General features: G+C 38.7%; 3 protein-coding genes across 3 annotated transcripts; 1 reads left to right on the plus strand and 2 right to left on the minus strand.

Moving 5' to 3' along the window:
• Positions 1–877: 877 nt before the first annotated feature.
• LOC149002934 (thymidine kinase a-like) lies at positions 878–3369 on the plus strand. Its single transcript, XM_089137291.1, has 4 exons — positions 878–1358; positions 1499–1643; positions 2581–2702; positions 2868–3369. Exons 1-4 carry the CDS (start codon positions 1039–1041, stop codon positions 3142–3144), a joined length of 864 nt encoding a protein of 287 aa, XP_088993417.1. The 5' UTR covers positions 878–1038; the 3' UTR covers positions 3145–3369.
• Positions 3370–8577: 5208 nt separating this feature from the next.
• On the minus strand, positions 8578–11557 carry LOC149002935 (Phototropic-responsive NPH3 family protein). The gene is made up of 4 exons (XM_089137941.1): positions 11260–11557; positions 11107–11176; positions 9883–11016; positions 8578–9791 (listed from the first exon to the last, which is right to left on the minus strand). Exons 1-4 carry the CDS (start codon positions 11523–11525, stop codon positions 9129–9131), a joined length of 2133 nt encoding a protein of 710 aa, XP_088994067.1. The 5' UTR covers positions 11526–11557; the 3' UTR covers positions 8578–9128.
• Positions 11558–18573: 7016 nt separating this feature from the next.
• LOC149002936 (Protein kinase superfamily protein) lies at positions 18574–20973 on the minus strand. Its single transcript, XM_089137942.1, has 3 exons — positions 20833–20973; positions 20001–20620; positions 18574–19518 (listed from the first exon to the last, which is right to left on the minus strand). Exons 2-3 carry the CDS (start codon positions 20502–20504, stop codon positions 19123–19125), a joined length of 900 nt encoding a protein of 299 aa, XP_088994068.1. The 5' UTR covers positions 20505–20620; positions 20833–20973; the 3' UTR covers positions 18574–19122.
• Positions 20974–21182: the final 209 nt, after the last annotated feature.

Consider the following 21182-nt stretch of genomic DNA (forward strand, 5'->3'; position numbering starts at 1 on the left):
GACTGTCTTCCATCTTCTCGCTACTTTCGTCGGGAAGTAACATTTCTAACAATATCCATTGAATATCCATACCGTCATGTCATCATTTCCACGTGACAGCATCATGAGGGTGGCCTCAAGGAGGAGTCACTTCCCAGAAAGCGCACGCCAACTAGTTTCTTCCAAGTTCCCTGAACTAGGTCAAGACGAAATGCACCAAGCCGAACAATTTATTCCGGTTCAGTGGTCTAGGGTAAAATCTAGCATCACATTCGTCAATGTCTATGTAGTTGATCTCATTAGGATTCTTAATTTCCCACTCCTTTTCGCATCTCCCACTTCATTGTTGTTGTTTCCTGTGGATGTAAATGAACGATCCAAAATCTACTTTTATTCAATCTGTTTGCATATTCGTTTAGAGAATATGTATAAAAAAATGAAACCATCGGAGTACTATTTAACCCGACTAAGTCCGTATGAAAACCGATAGAATATTATTTGAATGTGTTTGAATATAACAAGATACAAATATCATATTACCATTCTCCGATCCGAACCCGACCCATTTACACCCGGGACTCCCACTTTGGTGTGTAATGGACCAAAATACTTTCGGGCCTAATTTTTTTAATATAAATAAAAGAAAATAAATTTTCTTTTGTCCTTATATGTGGACCCATTTCAAAATCTGTTGAGTTGGGCTTTCGTATTGGACTAATAGTAATACAAAAGGCCCATTTATTAATGGTGCTTTCTCCACCTGTCCACCATATTAAAAAAATCCAACGTTCGAGGGTAATATTGTCATTAAACAATCTGAGTCTTTGCGCTGGTGCAGATCTTACACAGCCAGATAAAGATTTTTTGCACAACTACAACTGCGCGCCAGTTTCTTGTTGTCTCCCACTCATCTCTGCAAAATGGTAAAACCTTGATAAACCCTGACTCTGTCTCTCTTCCAGCTCCAATCCCTACAGCAATGATGAGAAATTTGACCTAATTCAAGAAAGGCAAGAACCAGAGAAACCATTTTCATTTACTGCTATTTATATTTTCAGGATGAAATCTCTCTTCTTTCTTGCTCCAACTCTTTCAACGATCCCTTGTCACAACACTAAAACGACCCTATCGTCACTCTTTGTTCAGATGCTTAAAACCCTCTCTGCCAGGTCCTCATCTGTTCAAAACCCTACCTTTTCGAACCTGAAACCCTTCTCTTCTTTCAATTCGTCGATTCCAACCTCCGTAGAATGCCCAAGTTCGCGAATTGAGGAGCCTCGGCTTTCTTATGGCGAGATACATGTTATTGTTGGTCCAATGTTTGCTGGTAAAACTACTGCTCTCCTTCACCGTATCCAGACTGAAAGTAATAATGGCAGGTTCGATTTTTTCTTCCTATCCGCCTGAGGGGTTTGAGATTGATATTCCTTTTTTTTTTTCTTTCTTCTAAGTTTAGAGAGACACAGTTGGTCTTTTGGTTGAAGGCCATCATCCTGATTTTATGCTATTTTTTTCACAGAAGTGTTGCAATAATAAAATCGAACAAGGATACAAGATATGGATTAGAATATACTGTAACTCATGATGGAGCTAGATTTCCTTGTTCGGCTCTGTCTGAATTATCATCTTTCAGGAAAAGGATTGGAGTCGATGCTTATAACAAGGTATTTCAATGTTTAGAAGCTGAACCATTTGAATGCTGTTTAGATTTACTTGCCCTTTTGTTTGTCTTGTTGAATACTTTCTTTTCATGGTCTTCGTGCCACTTCTAAGAACTTAGGATTCCACAAACAACTTGTCCGAGGATAAATTTTGGAAAGGGCAGAATTGCAGAATTGTGTGGCGTTTAGATCAGGCCAGGGCCCTCGGGTACCCGTTGTCTTTACCCTTAAATTTTTTTTCCATATTTCACATATGGAAAGAAGCCAGGTGACCAAAAACAAAAACAAAGATGGCCAAGAGGGAAAACAAAGAGGATCAAGAGGGAAAAATGGGGGGAGGGGGGCATGGGTCCCCTTGGCCCCAGGGTAGCTTCGCCCATGGCTTAAATGGGGTCAGCTATATTGATCCTTGCGCTCCAATCATCTCTATCTAGAGCCATACTTGATAAAAGATTTAAGCCTTTTTTGAAGGATTGGGGGTCGGGGTTGGGGAAACTTATGAGGCTTAAGCTATGTATATCTTTCCTTACCACTTTTCGTAAGGTCATTTTGATCCTACCCCTGGCTCTTTTAGTTCCTTCTATCTGAATCAAATCATTCCCTCCTACTGAGGCATCCAACTATGGCTCTTCTTAACTGCCTAACATTCCTGACTATGCATTTAGCAGTATGGTACATTGGATGCTTCTATCCACGTCTTTCATTGTGTTTTATTTGTTTGTGAAACATCATCCTCTATTTACCTTCCTTATTTATGATTGAGCTAGATTGCTTATAAAAACTACTTTTAGAATCTCTCTCCTCAATCTTCGTTTACCTATTGAAAAGGCTAGGAGGTTTCACACATCTGACTGAATGGTAATTTCTATTAGGTAGTTGTGATTGCTGCTTGTAGTGATCTTTTTAGTCCGCATTGTAAGCCTGTGGCTCATCATGGCAGCTAGATGTGATAGGGATTGATGAAGCTCAGTTTTTCGGAGATCTGTATGATTTCTGCTGTAAGGCAGCTGATCAAGATGGGAAGACTGTAATTGTTGCAGGCCTTGATGGAGACTACCTGAGGTACTCACTGATCTTAGTCCATCTATAATTCTATACATATGTCCTTGTTAGAGTACAGCTGTAGCTATATACTTGGTTGTTAGTGCCAGTGGTTTTCTTGCCATTCATTAATTTGGTATCACTGAAGTTCTTGCTAACCTGAGTTCATGGGCAATTTGTTGGCAGAAAGAGATTTGGTCCAGTGCTTGACATTATACCACTAGCTGATTCTGTAACCAAGTTGACTGCTCGATGCCAGCTATGTGGTAAGCGTGCATTCTTCACCTTGAGGAAAACAAAGGACACACAGACAGAACTGATTGGTGGGGCTGATGTTTACATGCCAGTTTGCCGGCAACACTATGTCAATGCACAAGTTGTTATTGAAGCTGCCAGAATTGTTCTGGAATCTCAAGAGATTCAATGTGATTCATACCTTGAGGAATCTCCTGTACCAATTTGATGTGGTGTTTCTATTTTCTAGTGTAATTTATTGCCTTAGGTTTTGTTATATTTGGCCCCTCACCAGTCTATGTTGTATCTTCGAATCTTACCCCGCTTGCTTGGGTGAAAGTGTGTATTTTAGGCTGTCCATTGGTCAAACTGTAGTGATTTTGATTGTCCCTCCTTAATCTTTCGAGCAGGAAAGCAGGAGTGAAAGGCATCACTATTTAATATTTTACAATGTTAATGTGTTAGAGACTAGTATTATACTGTGTATTAGTTGTGTATTCTACACATATACTGTATCGTATATTGTACTTTATACTCTTGATATATATATGTGTTGTACTCTCTTTGAGAGACACACGAGTCATTCTTATTTCTACATCTAACATGGTATCTCAGAGCGAGTGTTACGATCTTGGATTCTAGATCTCTCTGGTGGTTCTTGATATCTTTTTCTCCAACGATTCTTCTCAGATGTTCGAGTTCTTTGTTTGTGGAGATTCTGCTCAGGCTTTTTGTGTTCTTAGTCTGTGCTGATTCTGATCTGTGCTGATTCTGCTTGTGAAGAAGATCTGGAAAATCTCTTGCTGATTTTTATTTTCTGCGTTTCTGGTTTTGAAGAGCTTCTTCTTCTGTTTTTTGATCTGCTCTTTCTTTCTGCGTTTTTGAAGTTGCAGATCGTCTGCTGTTTTTCAGATCTGCTGCAATTTTTTTTTTTTAATCTGTTTTTGGAGCTGTGTTTTTCTGATCTTTCTGCGTTTCTCCTTTGTTTGGTTTTTCAACTCTTCTGTTGTTTTTCAGATCTGCTGAATTTCAACTCTGTTTTTTTGAACTGAGGTTTTCAGATCTGTTCTTGCATCTCCGAATTGTTGTGTTTCTTTGATCATTCATTTGGTTAAATTTTTGCAATCGGTTCTTGATCTGCAGCTTCTTATTTTTCCCATTCTACAAGTGGTTCTTTCTTGATTGATTTTCATCTAATGGCTCGAGATGGCTTCTTCTTCCTCCAAATCTGTTGATCCTTCATTGTCGATGCACCTCTTCTTTTTCGATGTCTCATGCTCATCACTATCTCCCTATTAAATTGAATTCCACCAATTACTTGGTTTGGAGATCGCAATTCATTCCGTTCTTCGCACTACGGGTTTGATGGGTTATGTTGATGGCACCAATCCTGCCCCTCCCCTTTTCTTGCCGAGACTACACCACCAACCCCTAATCCTACCTATTTTACTTGGCATAAGCATGATCAAATGTTGTTATCTTGGATCTTGGCTTCTTTAACGAGTCTGACACTCCCGGGTTGTTAATATCTCTACTTCTCATGGTGTTTGGTCTTCTCTCGCCGACTTATGCATCCTCTTCTCAAGCTCGTATTATGCAACTCGGGATGCAGCTTCACGGCTGCGAAAAGGCTCGACTCAATTTCAGCTTATCTTCTACGGGTCAAACAACTTACAGATTCTTTGGCTCTTGCCTCTCAACCTGTTTCGGACCACCGAACTTGTTCTTTTCATTTTGGGAGGGCTTGGACCCGAGTTTCAAGCTTTGTGACTGTTACTACACGTGAGACTCCTATCAAGTTTGTGATCTTCGGGTCTTCTTCTTTGTGAAGAAATAAGATCTACACGACTTTTCAAGATATTACCAAACCATCTGCTAATTTGGCTCACACCTCTCGTTAATTCCGAGCATCAGCGGTCCGCCTCTCCGCTACCCGAGGAATTTTAGACGGAATTTCTCAAACAGGTCCTACACCGCTCGTGGTCGGGGCTTTGGTGGTCGGTTTAATGGTCGAGTTCGCGAGAGGGGGCGCACTCTTCTTGTAATATTTGTGATCGCTATGGCCATGTTCCTCGATTCTGCTATCACCGGTCTCGGCCTAATGACTCTCCTCGGGCTCATATTGCCACCGCTACCTCTCGAGTGTTCAATGGCTTCCGACATGGAGCGTCTCATCATCTCACCCCTAATCGCGACACATAACTACCCCCGTTGAGTATTCCGAGCAGATTCGGTGATGATAGGGGATGGTTCGAGTTTGAAAATTCAACATATAGGTCGTTCGATTTTTCCGTTAATCATTCGGTCTTCAACATGCCCGATGTCTTACATGTGCCAACTGCATCTTCTAATTTGATGTCCGTAAGCAAATTTTGTGATGATAACAATGTTTGTTTTGAATTCTACTCGATTGCTTCTATATAAAGGATCGTGCTCGGGCCGTATTCTTCTCCAAGGCCCTCTTGAAGGCGGTGTGTATCGGCTTGATTTCGTGGGGTGTTCGTCTCCTCCAGTATCGCTTTATCTTGTTAGACAGTCTTCTAATGTTTGGCATCTTAGACTTGGCCATGCTGCACCCCTTGTGGTTTCTAGAGTGGTTTCTCGGTTTCATTTACCTTGTGGTAGCTCTAAATTTGTTGGTGTTTGTTCTGCATGTCAACTTGCCAAGTCTCATAAATTGCCATTTGTATCCCGCATTTCTACCGCAACTGCTCCTCTCCAGCTTATATATTCTGATTTGTGGGGTCCGTCCGATGCGGTCTCTAAGGAAGGTCATCGTTACTACATCTCTTTTGTTGATGCTTTCTCCAGATACACATGGTTATATACTTTAGCACATAAATCGGATGCTATCAAGGTTTTTCAGGTTTTAAAAACCTTGTGGAGAATCAATTTAATTCTACCATCAAATGTTTTCAATCTAATTGGGGTGGTGAATTTCGGAGTTTCTCCAAACTTTTGACATCTTGTGGGATATCTCATAGACTTTCTTGCCCGCATACCTCCGAGCAAAATGGAGTGGTTGAACGGCGACATAGGCAAATTGTAGAAATTGGACTTTCTCTTCTTCTTGAGTCCGGTCTTCCGTTTTCTTTTTGGTGTGAAGCCTTTTATGCTGCTGTCTACATTATGAACAGACTTCCCTCTTCAGCTATACAGTTTGATTCACCCTATCATAAGCTTTTTGGGCGTTGGCCAGACTATACATTTTTGAAGGTTTTTGGGTGCTGTTGTTACCCATTTCTTCGACCTTATAATGCTCATAAGATGGCTTACGAGATCTCGAGCTTATATTTTTGTTGGTTCGACCTCATCATCATGGTTACAAGTGCTTTAATCTGTCAATGGAAGGGTTATCATATCTAGACATGTGATTTTTGATGAATTTTTTGGATTATACTGAGACTTTTAGTCCAGTGGTCAAACCTACTACAATCCGCATTTTGTTATCTTTGGCGGTGTCCTCCACTTGGCCTATTCGCCAGCTTGATGTCAATAATGCTTTTCTTCATGGTCATTTATCTGAAGACATTTATATGCATCAACCTCCTGGCTATATTGATTCTCGTTTTCCCACACATGTTTGTAAGCTTCAACGGTCTCTTTATGGCCTTAAGCAAGCTCCCGGCATGGTTTCAGCGTCTCGCTGTCTTACTAACCCTTGGTTTCGGGGTCTAAGACCGATTTTCGTTATTTCACGTCATCGTTCTCATGGGCTCTCTATATGCTGATTTATGTTGATGACATCTTGATTCGGCCATCCGTTGCCATAGATGACCTTATCCACTCTCTTAGCATGGAATTTGCTCTAAAGGATCTTGGTCTGCACGATTCTTCTAGGGTTGAGCTTATCCCTCTTCTACGGGTTTGTTGTTATCTCAGCAACGTTACATTTGTGGGCTTCTCCAACGGGCTGGTTTATCCGATGCAAAACCTATTATTACTCCAATTGTCCCCTCTCACCACTTATCTAGTACGGAGGGAAATGTCTTTCGACCCAACTTTGTATCGTAGTTTGGTTGGTGCTCTTAGATGTCACTATGACTCGTCCAGAGATGCCTTCACCGTCAATAAGCGTCGGTTCTTGCTTCTCCACCGAGGATCATTGGGTGGCTTGAAGCGGTTATTACGATATCTCAAAGGCACTATCTTGTATGGTCTCCACATACGCCTTCTACGTCTATTCTTTGGCAGCTTTTCCGATCGGGCAGTCCCGATGATAGGAAGTCTCAAGGAGGGTTTCTTATTTCTTGGCAATAACCTGGTTTCTGCAGCCAAGCAGGCCACTGTCAAGATCTAGCACAAAGTGAGTATCGTGCCTTGGCTGGCACTACCGAACTCACTGGATCACATACTACGAGTTGAGTATCTCAGTCTCCACCGTGTTATGGTGTGATAATATTGGTGCTACCTACTATCCGCCAATCGTGTTTCACGCCACCAAGCATATTGAGGTGGATTTTCATTTTGTTAGAGACAAGGTTCCAAGGAGATCTTGGGTTCGCATATTCTACCGATCGTTCGGATATTCTCACCAAAGGACTCTCCTCCTCTCGCTTTCAACTTTTAAGGTCCAAAATCAAGCTTCATTCTGGCCCCTTGACTTTGCGGGAGGGTGTTAGAGACTAGTATTATACCGTGTATTAGTTGTGTATTCTACACATATACTGTATCGTATATTGTACTTTATACTCTTGATATATATATGTGTTGTACTCTCTTTGAGAGACACACGAGTCATTCTTATTTCTACATCTAACATAATGTAATATGGAAACTGACGTCAACATTAACATTGATTGTCTGATCTGAAAATATGATTGGAATGCAATTTCCTCCCAGAACCATGAAGTTGGATCCCAGACAAGTCCCAAGTCTGGTTGGTGACTAATTTGGTTGATCCTGGTGTAAGGATCACCGTCAGATGGGAAATTATCTTTTGCCAGTAGTATGTATTCCCTCTAAATTCTAGATGTTGGATGTGGGTTTAAGAAACTGTGCTTCAATGGGTTTATGAATTTGACAATTTTATGGAGAACCATGGGAAATCAGGTCTTCATTGCTTGCTTGATACTTTTAACGCAATGGATTTACGAATTTGACTATTTTATGGAAACCCATGGAAAATCCAGAAATCCAGTCTTCAATTGCTGGTGCTTTCTAGTGACATTTGATTCAATTCCTGACAGGATAGTCTTATTTTAATGCCAAACAGGTAAGTTAGCCCTTCAATTTGCATCTCAGGTATGACTTGGTAATGAAAGGAAACCTGCTTTTAAAACAAGAGATGAGTTACACCAGATTTCCAGTGTTCAGCTTGTGGGAGCCTCCTGAGCTTGACTCAAAAAGAAGCACAGACTGTGACAGGAATTATGGTGTGAGAACGATTAAGCGTGTCCAGGAACACCATGGAGTGGATGGGCAGGCGACAGAGTGGGCTAGTAGCAGAGATGAATGCTTCTGGGTATGCAGTTTCAGATGTTTAGTATTTGCTGAAGCCAAGAGGGTTGAGACTGAGATTGACCACAAAGCAAATTCAACAACCTTCCCATTGTACAAATAAAATGGCCAAATTGACCTACAAGTAGAAAACTACAGCCTGAGCAGAGTGCTTTCTTTTACTTTGGCAACAGTTTGTTACGGTGCTGTGGCCCCTAGATGAGTATGAACTAATGAGAGCCAGTGCAGGGGTTTTTCTGTGGGGAGATCGGGGTGTAAAGAAGGGAATAATCATTTCATGCAATTTTGTATCTGGGTGGGTGTAGGCTGCTCAAAACTTGGTAAGGATCTTTACCCCTCCCTCTCTTTCTTTTGCAGTGAATCAGCATAAATTTGTGCATGAATTGTAATACATGGATACTTGTATGCATTCCTACAATTGGTGTACTATGTTATGAGAGAGGGTTCTCTGAACAAGGGAAATAGGGTAAGGTATTACTAAGAAGCAGCAAAACAGTATGATACATGGAAGGGAAGCAAGGTCATTTCTTACAAGATGAGAGGGACAGAAGTTATAGCATACCCTATGACATTGTCTCAGAGAATCTTTACCCTTAAGTTACATATGTGCTACCTGTTATTTATGCTTTACAAATCAGAATTCATTATGTAAAGTGAGAATTGAGATATCTTCTATTCAGTATAATTCCATTCCACTGTATCTATTTTTCTTGGTTATTTAATAACTGCTGCTACAATTACTTGGGCCATAGGCTAGAGTGTCTTTCTCTTGGGTTTGCCTTTGCCAAACAGGATCAATCTCCGGAAGACCTTAAGTAAGCTATTGGCATATTTTCTATGAGAAGCAAAACTGACAGAACCAATACAAGTGGTTGCTTGTCCAGGAGGATTCTTCTTCTTACTCATTGTTCTACCCTGCAAAGCATATGGTTTCATGCTCCCTGGTTTGACACAGGTTGCGTCTAATTCCTTCGACATTGTTTGCCACTGAAGGCTTTTTTTCAGTGATAAGAGTTCCTGTTCAAGGTTCTGAATCCTGAAGCTTGTGGACTCATAATCCTTTCTTGAGATGACGTCCTTTTGTAGCAAGAAACCCAAAGGCCTACTAATGGATTCTTCTCCAACTGCCTCTTTGTATGGACTCGGCTCTCTTAGGTTCTTGCTATTGGTGTTTGGAAATATTGAGCTGGAAAGGCTTCCAGAGAGATCTCCAGAGTTCACATACCTGAATGACTCTGAACAGTCTTTGAAGGCCTTGTGTGTGTTCAATTGCTGAACAAACAGTGCTTGAACAATCAAACGCAATGGCATAAATTCATTTTGAACAGCTTCAATGCAAGTCTCTTGTGACAACTTCTGGCAGTTCAGATATTTGCAGACTGATGCCCTCTCTTCTTGGGATAAATGTGGGTGCTCCTGTATATCACAGAAAAGAATTCTTCAAATGTGAAGGAAAATCATATCAATCAAAGCAAGGTGGATAAAAGTAGAGTATGTAAAGGATTACCGATATGTAGTTGCTCATTGCTTTGTAGAGATGATCATGGGTCTCTCTGTAAGAAATTGGTATGATTTCAATAAGATCCATGAATCTTCTTGGCGCCAACATTGGATCAGAAGCTATTTGAGAAAGATAAGCATCCCAGAGTTCTGCAACAATGCTTGTCTCTTGGTTGGATGACAGTGATGCATAGGATGAAATTATGTTTTCCATCACAACCAATTCCATGCTGGATGAAATAGCTTCTATGCCACTTTCTGGAAGCAAAAAGTCATCCACCTGTGCCTTCTGCAATAGAGAAACAATCTGATCTTGCAGGACTTTCTTGCTTTCACTTCTTGGATTGATCTGAAGAGATTTTGAGAGTAAAGCAAAGTAGAACCCAACGGGAATCACTCTACTGGCCTTCTCTCCCATGGGCAGTAAATCAAGTATACCTTGTAGTATGACAGAAACCTTTTTGTTCGAATCTGCAGCTCCATCACTGTCATCAATATTCAACCTAAACTGATTGGTCTTCTTTGAAAGGACCCATTTGTTTGCATAGAAGGCTATTAGGGGGCTCACATACTTCTCCTTCATTCCCTGTCTTCTTAAGGATCCAATTATCCTTCTGAAAAATTCAAATGGCAGAGCTATGAGATCTTTGATCCAAAGATCCTGTCCTGCAATTTCTTTCACAGCCTCACAGCTCCAAGCTCGATTTGCCAAGGCATCTAAGGTTACAACAGGCCTTTCACGTCTTCGATCTGGATCAAGAATCTCCATACAAGCCATGAAAGCCAGGGACTCAAGACAACGGCTGACAATTAAGAGCTCTTCAGACCATGGCTGTAGTGTCTGACACTTTTGAAGGACAATTAGTGTGTCATCCCAGCTCTGTAATGCAACTTGGTTCAGATACAGATCTGTTCGCTCACAGAGGTTGCCATAGCCAAAATCTTCTGTCATTTCGAGAAACTCTGCTGCACATCGTAGGGCTGCTACGTTGAAGGGATCAATTGGTGCTGAGAAACCATAGCTAAACAAAGCAATCATCTCAAACACTTGGGAACCTCCAGGAAAATTACAAGGTAGCTCTAGCTCCGTTGTTCCATTCAATGCCTTCTTGAAGTATCCACTCTTTGAAAGCAAAGGGTGCTGTCATAGAACAGAAACTAATGAGGACATGAGAAGTAAACTGGAAAAAACTTATAGTTAACATTGATCTGCAATTTGTTGTTCTCTTACCTTGTGCAGTTCAAAGACTTTTTCCTCAACCAGAACTCTAACCGACACTGGCAAACCAGTCTCTTGGCTCCTGAAAGAAGATTAATCCATGAACAATCAAATGCTGAAATAGAAATATATCAAGATTTGTAAGAGATATGTATTAATTCTCACCATGCTATGATTTTGATCTTGAGCAAAGCAGAGACAGTTGGAGATGAGAAGGGACTGGGTACCAGAGGATTTGTTTTTGGGCTTGCAACATCCATTATCAGAAACGGTGGAATGGCACAGATGATAATCAATTCATTTAATGGAAACTCTGATACTGCCCAACTCATAAACTGACCAAAAGCAGTATTCCTGCAGCTCCCAGAACTCAAAATACCAGCAATAGAAGGAAGCATGAAGCAGAGAAAACAGGTGAATTTATAAGTCATACACTCTTGGACAACTAGTCAAGAAGTCAAACCCACACGAGGGGACTTGAATCCAAATTTTAAGGCTTCAAAAGCGTTCTTGGGCATTGGACACATTGAAATCTTGAGTTCAGTAGAAACAGGAAAAGTTTCCTTTTTCTTGGGTTGCGGAGTTACCTGCTTTAGCATTGTTCACATACATCTACTCTAACAAGTTCACAGGCTGATTAACCATTGAAGAACATGGACCCATCTCTTAGATTTCAAAAGAAAGATATTGACTACATGATCTGAGCCATGAGTTCATCAAACTGATCATTGGGTACTCAAAACTAACCAAGTAAAAGAATTGCAGGGGAAGCTTCTCAAGTGAAGGAAAGAGGGAAAAGTAGAAAAATTATAATGTAAGAAGAAGATGAAGTAAATTGGCAATTAAGCTTTGTCTGCTAAGAGCCACATGCCTTTGAACACCCAAGACGGCACGGCACGGCTTCTGAAGAATTGGAATTTCTTAGATAGAAGAGTCCCTGTTCGCTTACTCCCAGCAAATCTCCATTTTTCTGACAATAATTTTCTATTCATAAACAACCAACCATGGTTTCTATCTTCTAATCGATCAGTGGGCTATGGATATTTGTCTCTTACTCATCAGGTGGTTGAATCACTTTGAAGCATTAACTTAATGGAACTATTTCTTAGAGATTAGTGACTGCTAATAAGTTTCCTTTCTAACCCCAGAAATTTTTTGGGATTACAGCTTTTTTTTCAAAGCCTTGGAACTTAAGCAACATATTCCTTGCAAAGGTACAGCAATATATAAATTAATTAAGGAAAAAGTCTTCATATCCCTTCAATTTCAGTCAACTTGCAAGCTAGATCATGATACTCTAAATCTACCGCAATCTATATCATTCTTCTCCAAGATATATTACGGAAGGTTACATATTTATTTTACATTTTTCTAGTTACTTAGGTTGTATCCCTTTAGGGATTGTTTGGTTACATGAATTCAGATATTTGAAATCTTTGAATTCATAAATGCAAGATTTATAGCGGTTTGGTTGTGAAAATCTCTAGATTCATGAAATCTAGAAATTCATCTTTTTACACTAAAAACGTGAATTTGTAGATTTATGGGTATAAGGTGAAATTTAGAAATTTTATTCATATTATAAAAATGCAAAATATTTGTGCATTTACAAAAATCACAGATGACTCCACAGAATTCATTCCACATATTCGGTTAACCAAACACTTAATTTTATAAATTATGACTCCATCGATTTGAAATCTCTAGATATTTGAAATCTCCAGACTCGTGTAACCAAGCAAGCCCTTACATTAGATATTCAATTAGCTTCAAGTTCAAGTCATGCCATCTAGTTTGAATGTTGATGCATGTAAAATTTAAAGTATTGATAACTCTACTTTAAGTCTATCAACGTTACTTTTTAATCAAATTCAGAAAAAAAAGTCTAATTGATAACTCTTAACTCTTGTCTTAATCCCCAACCCTCCTTTTTTAGTTAACTTAATTAAATTATAGTATATAAATAAAACATAAATGATAACCTTAATTCTTCACTACCTTAATTAAATTGTCCATTCTCAGCCCCTACTTTACCTAGTGTTGATACATATGATACCAATAAAGCCGTCAAGTCAGCCGTTTGAATTGAGATACCCGGACTCGTCTCATCCTATTTAAATTGCCATCCAGCCCCTACTTTACCTAGTGTTGATACATATGATACCAATAAAACTGAGGGGAAGAGAATACCATCTCTTTATCTGATTATATGTCCAGACACTTTAACCCTGATCATCATACACTTCGGGGATTCACCTTATTAATTTTTAGATATGAGTCTCCCTCCTAAATGTGTGATGAAGGGGATGCTATGATGACAATATTCTCTATTGTCAAGGATAGAGGATCCGAATTCTAGACCACAAGCCAAACAAAAGAATTATTTAATTCAATGAAATAAAATATCTTTTTCTCGAAGATATTTAATTAATCTACAGTGTAATTAGAAATAAAAAAATTCCAAAGGTATTGAGTATATTTATGATACATGAGAAATTTGGTTCCAAAACTATATTTATATATAAAGATCATACATGTTTGTTCCATGTATTCAAGTGACCATTGTTTACCTTTTCAATTGACATACAACCTACAAGATTAAAATGTCAACAAAGCAAATCCGATGTTGATAAAAAAAAAAGATTTAAATCAAAATACTCTTTGCATATTCGAATCCAAATTTAACTTGACTTTAACAAATATTCCAAAATTCAAATATTTTTAGCACTTGCATATAGTCTCCAAATAATTATTAGAAACTTATTAAGACCTATAATTTGAATATCAAAAAAGAAAAAAGAAAAAAAGAAAAACAGAGAAAAAAGAAAAGAAAAGAAAGAAGGAGAAGTTATCATCATCCATATTCACAAGGCATTTGAAATCATATATATAATATATAGAAGGGAGATGAAACCAAATCAAGTTCAGAGTTCCAACCCTACATTTATTCTCTGCTTAAATTCATATAGTTCATAGCTCTGTGACAATCATTTTCCCTTTTTCCCCTTATTTGGTTTGATAGATATGTTTTCAATGAATGGTAAATTTTTAATTTCATGTCTATATATGGTGACACCTTCATACTATTTATGGGTAGATCTATTTAAATAATTAAACAAAATACATGTTGTTTGTCAAAGTATAAACTTAATTCATGCTAATAATACCTACCCACTACAATATATATACTATGAAACATGACACGCAACATTTTTCTTGTTTTGGTTTTTCAGTTGACTCTTAATTATTATCTTTATTTTTCAAATAAAGTCTTAATTAATTTGAAGTATAGAGCCAACAGCTACATGAATATTTAAATCTAAAAACGTATAATTGAAATCTATTGAATTATTATATTCTTGTGTTCATATGCTCTTGCCTACTTGACTTGTTCATGTTTCCAATTTCTATGTATAGATATCCTTTTGAACTTGAGCACTCTCTTAATAAAGAATACAAAATATGTAATTTCAAGCAAATTACATGCTTTGCATCTTACTAAGTAACCTAAAAAAGAATAACCTAATTATAAAAAAAATATATTTTATTTTTTTTTATTAAGCCGTTTACTCAACATACAAGAAATTATTTTATTGACTAGGTTGTTTATATACTTCATATTTTATTTTCTTAAGGTTAATGAAATGCACCAGATTGTTTAGTCAAAGACAAATATCGTGATCTCATTTGTCCATGAATTCTAATTGTTCTTAGGTAATTCCATTAAATTTCTAATTTTATGAAAGATTTTGGTTTTTTTGTTTCTTTCCTCTTTTGATTTCTAAAACACATAAGAGACAAAATGCTCAAGATTTAGAAAAATATTTTCTTATGTCAAACAATTGATTGAGAAAACAAAGAAATTAACTGTTTTAGACTTTTCAAATTTGAAATCAATCTTTAAATCTTAGCCAGCTATTTGACATGAATGTACACTGCTATGCACAACAGAGGATTTTTTTACCAAGATTTCGATAAGAATGCAATCAAAGTATTTAAATTAACTGAAAAATCTGTGATAGCTTTTGCCAATATTAAAGACTAGGAAGAAGATTTAATCGGTTCCATTATGAGGTATTAATTTGTATATATCACAGTTTTTTTTGGGAAATTTTCAGCACTTTAGGATTTATCTAATTTATTAATAAAACCTCTTTTAGGGTAAACATATATCAAAGACATCTTCTTTTTTTTTTTTGGTTGCCAACCCCGGTTCCAAGGCTTTGCCCTGACTAATCGGTGTTCGACCCAGGTCGCACACCTGGCTGTAGTGGGTGAGTCTCCCAGCTGGGATTTATTGTATCCGCAAGGTTTCGATACCGAAACCTTGCTTAAGCGGACCAAGTTGCTTACCACTTGGACCAACCCCCATTGGTATCAAAGACATCTTCTACCATTAGGGAAACATACTCAAGTGCTGATGTAAACAAGTTCTTCAAATATTTCAAAAAGACAAGAAAAACATTGGATAGAAGACCCACGCTTCACTCATTTTTTCGTTTGCCCTTAGTGCTTGAGACATCTTCCCTCAATCATAAATTTTCACAAAGCTTGGGAGATATGTGTCATGGATAATGTTTTTAAAATTGGGATGTGGGGGTAATATCAGAAATTAATAAGTAAAAACTAATTGTGACTAACCAACGGGGATTGGTCCAAGTGGTAAGCAGCCTGGTCCGCTTAAGGGTATCGAAACCTTGTGGATACAAAAAATCTCCGCTGGGAAACTCACCCACCACAGCTAGGTGTCGACCTGGGTCGAACACCGGATTAGTCCGGGCAAAGCCTTGGAACCCGGGGTTGGCAACCAAAAAAAAAAAAAAAACTAATTGTGACTAAAGATGTTAGTAATATGGATTCTATCTGATAATTAGATAACTCAAGGGGTGACATTAATATTAGTGAGCAACTCAAGCAATGGCACAGAAAAATTCCTCCCCCCCCCCCTCCTTGCCCGGCTTTTTCTTTTTCTTTTTATACTAAAAAATTCCATGCTTGATTCGTTTTTTTGTCTGCCTCTATCGTCTAAGACTTCATCCAAGTCGATTTATGCATATCTTGAATACATCTTCAGGAGGTACTTTATTTATTCAAACTATTGACTTCATATTATTTGGTGTTAGTCTTTTTCCAAGTGAGACAACCCCTTAAGATTGTGTCATTCTCAAATTCAATGGAGAATATTACCCATTCTTGGCCTTTTAAGATTACAAGATTAGAATCAGATAAATAAATTAAGTTTATTTTCTTACCTTGGATCTAAGGGAACTGACCAAATCCCCTGTTTTGAACACGACTAAACAAGTCCCCTACATGGTCTCTTCTTCCACTCGGCTTCTCCTCCTTGTGGAGGACTTGGACTCAAGTCAGTTTCCGATCCACCTACAGATGCGGAAAAAAAAATATTCAATTTAGTTTTTTATTTCACATTTGAAAAGGATTCAAGGAGTCTTTTTCACTTTGAACTCTTTTTACCTTTTTCTGGTAATCTTTTAACTTTGATGTAGAGCAAGCAAGCCATATGGACGGGTGGGCCCAAACAAACCATTAGGGTAAAGTCTAGATGTAACTTTTTCTCTCATTCTCTTTTTTTTGATGTATAGCAAGCAAGCCTTATGTTGTACTCATTGGTTTTTTTTTTTTTTTTGTGGATTAAACTATATTAATTGGGGTAGTGTCTTTCTTTCTTCTTTTCATCAAAGACTAGAAATTTCATTAGATAAGCGTAAAGCGGAGTCGCACAACAACAACGAGCTTAACCTAAATAGAGGTGGACATCCACCGCGGAAAGAAAGACAACTTGCCTTATTAGGAACTTTGCAATGGCGTTAGAAGTCTTAGGAACAAAATTAAAGTCTGCCAAAAATCCTTATATTCTCAAAAATTAAACTAAGGCTTATCCAATGCAAAGAAGAACCGAACCTTGAAGTGCAAGAATGGCTACCTTGCAATCTGAATTAACTTGGAGATTGGAAGCCCTTAATGACTGACCAAGAAGCAATCCATCCCTCACAATTTTGAGCTCTAAAACCGAGGAGAAGCAACCAAAACTATCTTTGCATTTTGCAACAATAAACGTCCCATTTGTGTCCCACAAGATACAACTCCTTACTCTCTTGTTTGTGTTGCTTTAATTTCCTATGAGCCATCCACAAACACTTTGGAAGTAGGCAGAAATCATTACCAAAAAAGGAAAATTACAAATGGAAATAGTGTCTCCAATGGTTGCATTTCACATGATAATCACTGAAGTGATACAAAAAGAGGATATAGGTTCGAAAGGTTTCCAACAATTCAGCTATGACCTCCACAATATCCAACACTTCCTAAGGAACTTCTAAGACTTCACACAAATGATATGTATTGCTAGTTGTTAGTATAACCATATAACAACATATTGGGGCTGCAATTCCATTGCCCCACATAGGCAACTTCGAAATGCCTTTTAACATCAATTTGGCTGCCTACAACTGCAAAGAACACCCTAACTTGATAATTGGGCCTTGAAGCACGATATCATCCAAATCCATCCCTCAAGGAACTATCACAATCGAATGTAGTCCAATCATGTGATGGCCATTGCCAGGAGATTCGACGTTCCAAATTATGCCATAGGTAATGATGATCCCTAGACAATTAACCCAAGAAAGTGTGGCTTAGACAATATCAAACAAAATATGGTCCAAGTTATGCCAATAGGTAATGGGTAATGGTGATCCTTAGACAACCCAAGAAAGCGTGGTTTAGACAATATTTTGGATAACCACATTCACAAAATGAAACCGGACACAAATATCAAACAAAATATGGTGAAAAAAGACCATCTACATGGCTTGACTCAGTTGAACACCCTACTATTTAGGTCCATCGCAATTGGTATGGTACCAAGGTGAAATTGAACTTATTAACTTGCATTACCATGGAACCACCATGCAAATGGGAGGCAAGCAATGAGTCTTAAAAGAGATGCCTAGAAAATTTAAAATTATTGAACTAAACGATCAATGAGATTCTTGTTCATGTTGACAGACAAAACAAATGGTATCTACCATAGTGCCTCATTGAGATAATTGATTATGGGTAGCTAGTCATCCTTTAATTTCAAGCCAACTGATGAATGAAAATCGAGATTGATCCAATTACCAAGAAGATAGCCAATGAATGCCAATTCCCGGGGCAATGCTTCTCATCCTCGAAAACTTCCACTAAAGCACCAAACAACTTATTTTCATCCACCACCACTGAGTGTGACATATAAGATCACCTCCCTCCTACATCTTACCTCGTGAAAGAGACTAGCCTAAGATTGTGAACCTTGTCACTTCGATGTTATTGATTTATATGCCTCAAATGTAGGTAAACTTTAAAGTATATCGATAGATTTTTTTTCTTTCTGAAGGACACCTATTGGAGTATGACGATATGATACTCATACAAGACAAAACATTTCTTTTTAATTACCTAACCAACACGTTACTCAATACCAATTTAGACGTTAAACACCACTACTATTTCTTCCATCTGGTTCTCCCATAAAAAAGGAAAAACGAAAAAAAAAATTAACATGATTATGATCTCAAAGGTGCTGAATCCTTCATCGCGTGAAAGCAGTTAAAGCCCACGCCAAATACAGCGAATAACAACGATGATACACAACTGGCCAATCCATCTAGGCAAAACTTCTACAGCAAGAAACGGAAAGCACGTAATCCAGATCTCCCGTTGCCGCCTTGCTTGGATTCACATTTGGATTAGGGTTTGAAGTTATCAGCTGTCACACAGACGAAATCTATTACATTGATTAAATTGAAATCTGTACATGAAAAAAATTCCTTCTGCAATCAAATCACCCGTTTAAAAAAACATAGAAACACCTTACGGTTGATCTTAACCGAAGAGATGATAACCCTAAAATGAAAACAAACACCCTCAAAATCCGGGGGTAACGTATCGAAAACAAATTGCAGGGAAGAAAAAAGAAAAAAAATTAAAATCTAACTGAATCGTCATCGACGATCACCACTGAGATCATATGGTGCCATTGCTATTGTAATTATCGTCATCATCAAGTCCGTAGAAGAAAGGATCCTGAAGAAGCTCTGACGCGGAGGGTCTTGCCCTAGGCTTGGCAATGCATTTCTCTATGAAGGCCCTTACTTTAGGATCCTTCACTTTGTCCATGGCCTGGGGCCGCACCCCTGACGTTACCTTCTTGTATATCTTCACCACGCTGTCGCACTCGCTGTATGGTATCTCCAACGTCACCAGCTCCAGTACGCAAAGCCCGAACGAGTATATGTCCACCATCTCCGTGTATTCCTCCTCGTACAGCTCTGGAGCCATGAACTCTGGCGTCCCTAGCACCGAATGCGCCAACCGGTTCTTTTCCAGTATCGCAGCCAAACCAAGATCACCGATTTTAACCTGTTCAATTTTCAGGAAAGTGGATCACAATCACTTCTAATGACGGACAGAAGTCGGGAAGAGAGAATCAACACTGTCAGATTAGCTGCTAAAAAACAGCTAATTAAACCTTCTATATAAACTTAAGAGGGTGAATTTGGGGAATTGCAAAAGGTTTTCTCGTCTGCCATAATAGCTCAGAACTACCGAATGATACCTACTATATAAACTGAACTTACTTGAACCCCACGAAGTTCCCATGCCCTCCGTACATGTATGTGAATGAATGAATTGAATTGTGGAGTACAAATTACAAAAGCCTAATGTCTAAATAAATTGGCCGTCACGAGAAGCCGAGGGTGATAATAAATGCAGACTGCTATAAAGATCGAAAGGAATTTGATCCGATAAAAGGAAACAAAGTATACAAAAGTAAAAGACAATAAAAAAATCTTTAACGGAAAGAGGAAAGTAAAATTTAGGTAGAAAGATAGAAAACACACCTGTCCGATATTTCCATTGATGAAGACGTTACTGCAATTGAGATCTCTGTGGATGATGCGCGGTTCATGATTATGGAAATACTCCAGACCCTTCAGAATCTGTCTGGACCACTTCTTCAAGGCCTTGATAGATACATGTCGATGCTTTTTGCGGTATTCCCTCAGATTCCCAGACGTGCAGACCTCAGTGATCATATTCAACGTGCTTTTCTCCTCATCAGTCCAGACATTGTAAAGCTCGATGATGTTGGCGTTCTTCAGAGTACGGAGTAACCGGACCTCCGAGTATAATCGATCGATCACGGATCGATCATCGCTAAAGCTCGACAACCGAACCTGACTCCAAGCAACCTCTATACCTTCCTCCTGATCGAACGCGCGGTAGACCTTCTTCACCGATCCACAGCCAAGCAAATCTCTGTAACGACCATACCTTCCAGTGGGATCAACCTCGACAAAAGGCTCCGAATCCTTGTCAGATGCATCGGAAGTGTCGCTCGGCATCTTCTCAGATTAATGCGATCAAAAGATCACAAATGCCGAGGCCTTCGTTCAAGAATGAACCAAGATCCAAAACCCTAAAACGACGAGAAATGTCCGCAACGCAGAGAAACACAATTCTAAACCGCGACAATCACAAGAACACGGCAAAAAGAAGCGCTGATCAGCAAGGATCAGAGAAAGGAACAACGAACGCAGCAAAAATCGAAATTCATCATCTTCGAGATAGAATTAGGGTTTCCGATATCTTACAATTCGATCAATATTCTGAACAAGGACAATGATAATCTATATCCATACATCAAATAAAAACAGAAGCAGAACAAATTACCAGAAAATACGCCGTTCGAGCTTCCATGAGATACAAAGAGCTTCGGAATAACATCTTCTAAAGCTCCAAATATAACGGAAACAAGAGGAAAGCGATGAGAACAATAAAAAAGCCAAGAAAGCTCAGGAACAAATTTCAATTCCAAAGCCGCAAAAGACACAACGACAAGCGGAGAGCCCTACTTATAGGAATCCAAGTAGGGCGGTTTTTTAAAGTCCCCATAAAACAAAACATCGTGCTAACTTAACCAGGGTTAACGTTTTATCCTGGTGTAGTTAACCGTTAAAGGCCACCGCCACCTACTACGAGGAAATTACCTAATCTCGTTCATATCCTACTACCGGTGGGGG

The sequence above is a fragment of the Hakea prostrata genome, chromosome 10 (genome assembly GCF_041222555.1).
Source record: "Hakea prostrata isolate BN-2017 chromosome 10, UWA_Hpros_2, whole genome shotgun sequence".
NCBI lineage: Eukaryota > Viridiplantae > Streptophyta > Magnoliopsida > Proteales > Proteaceae > Hakea > Hakea prostrata.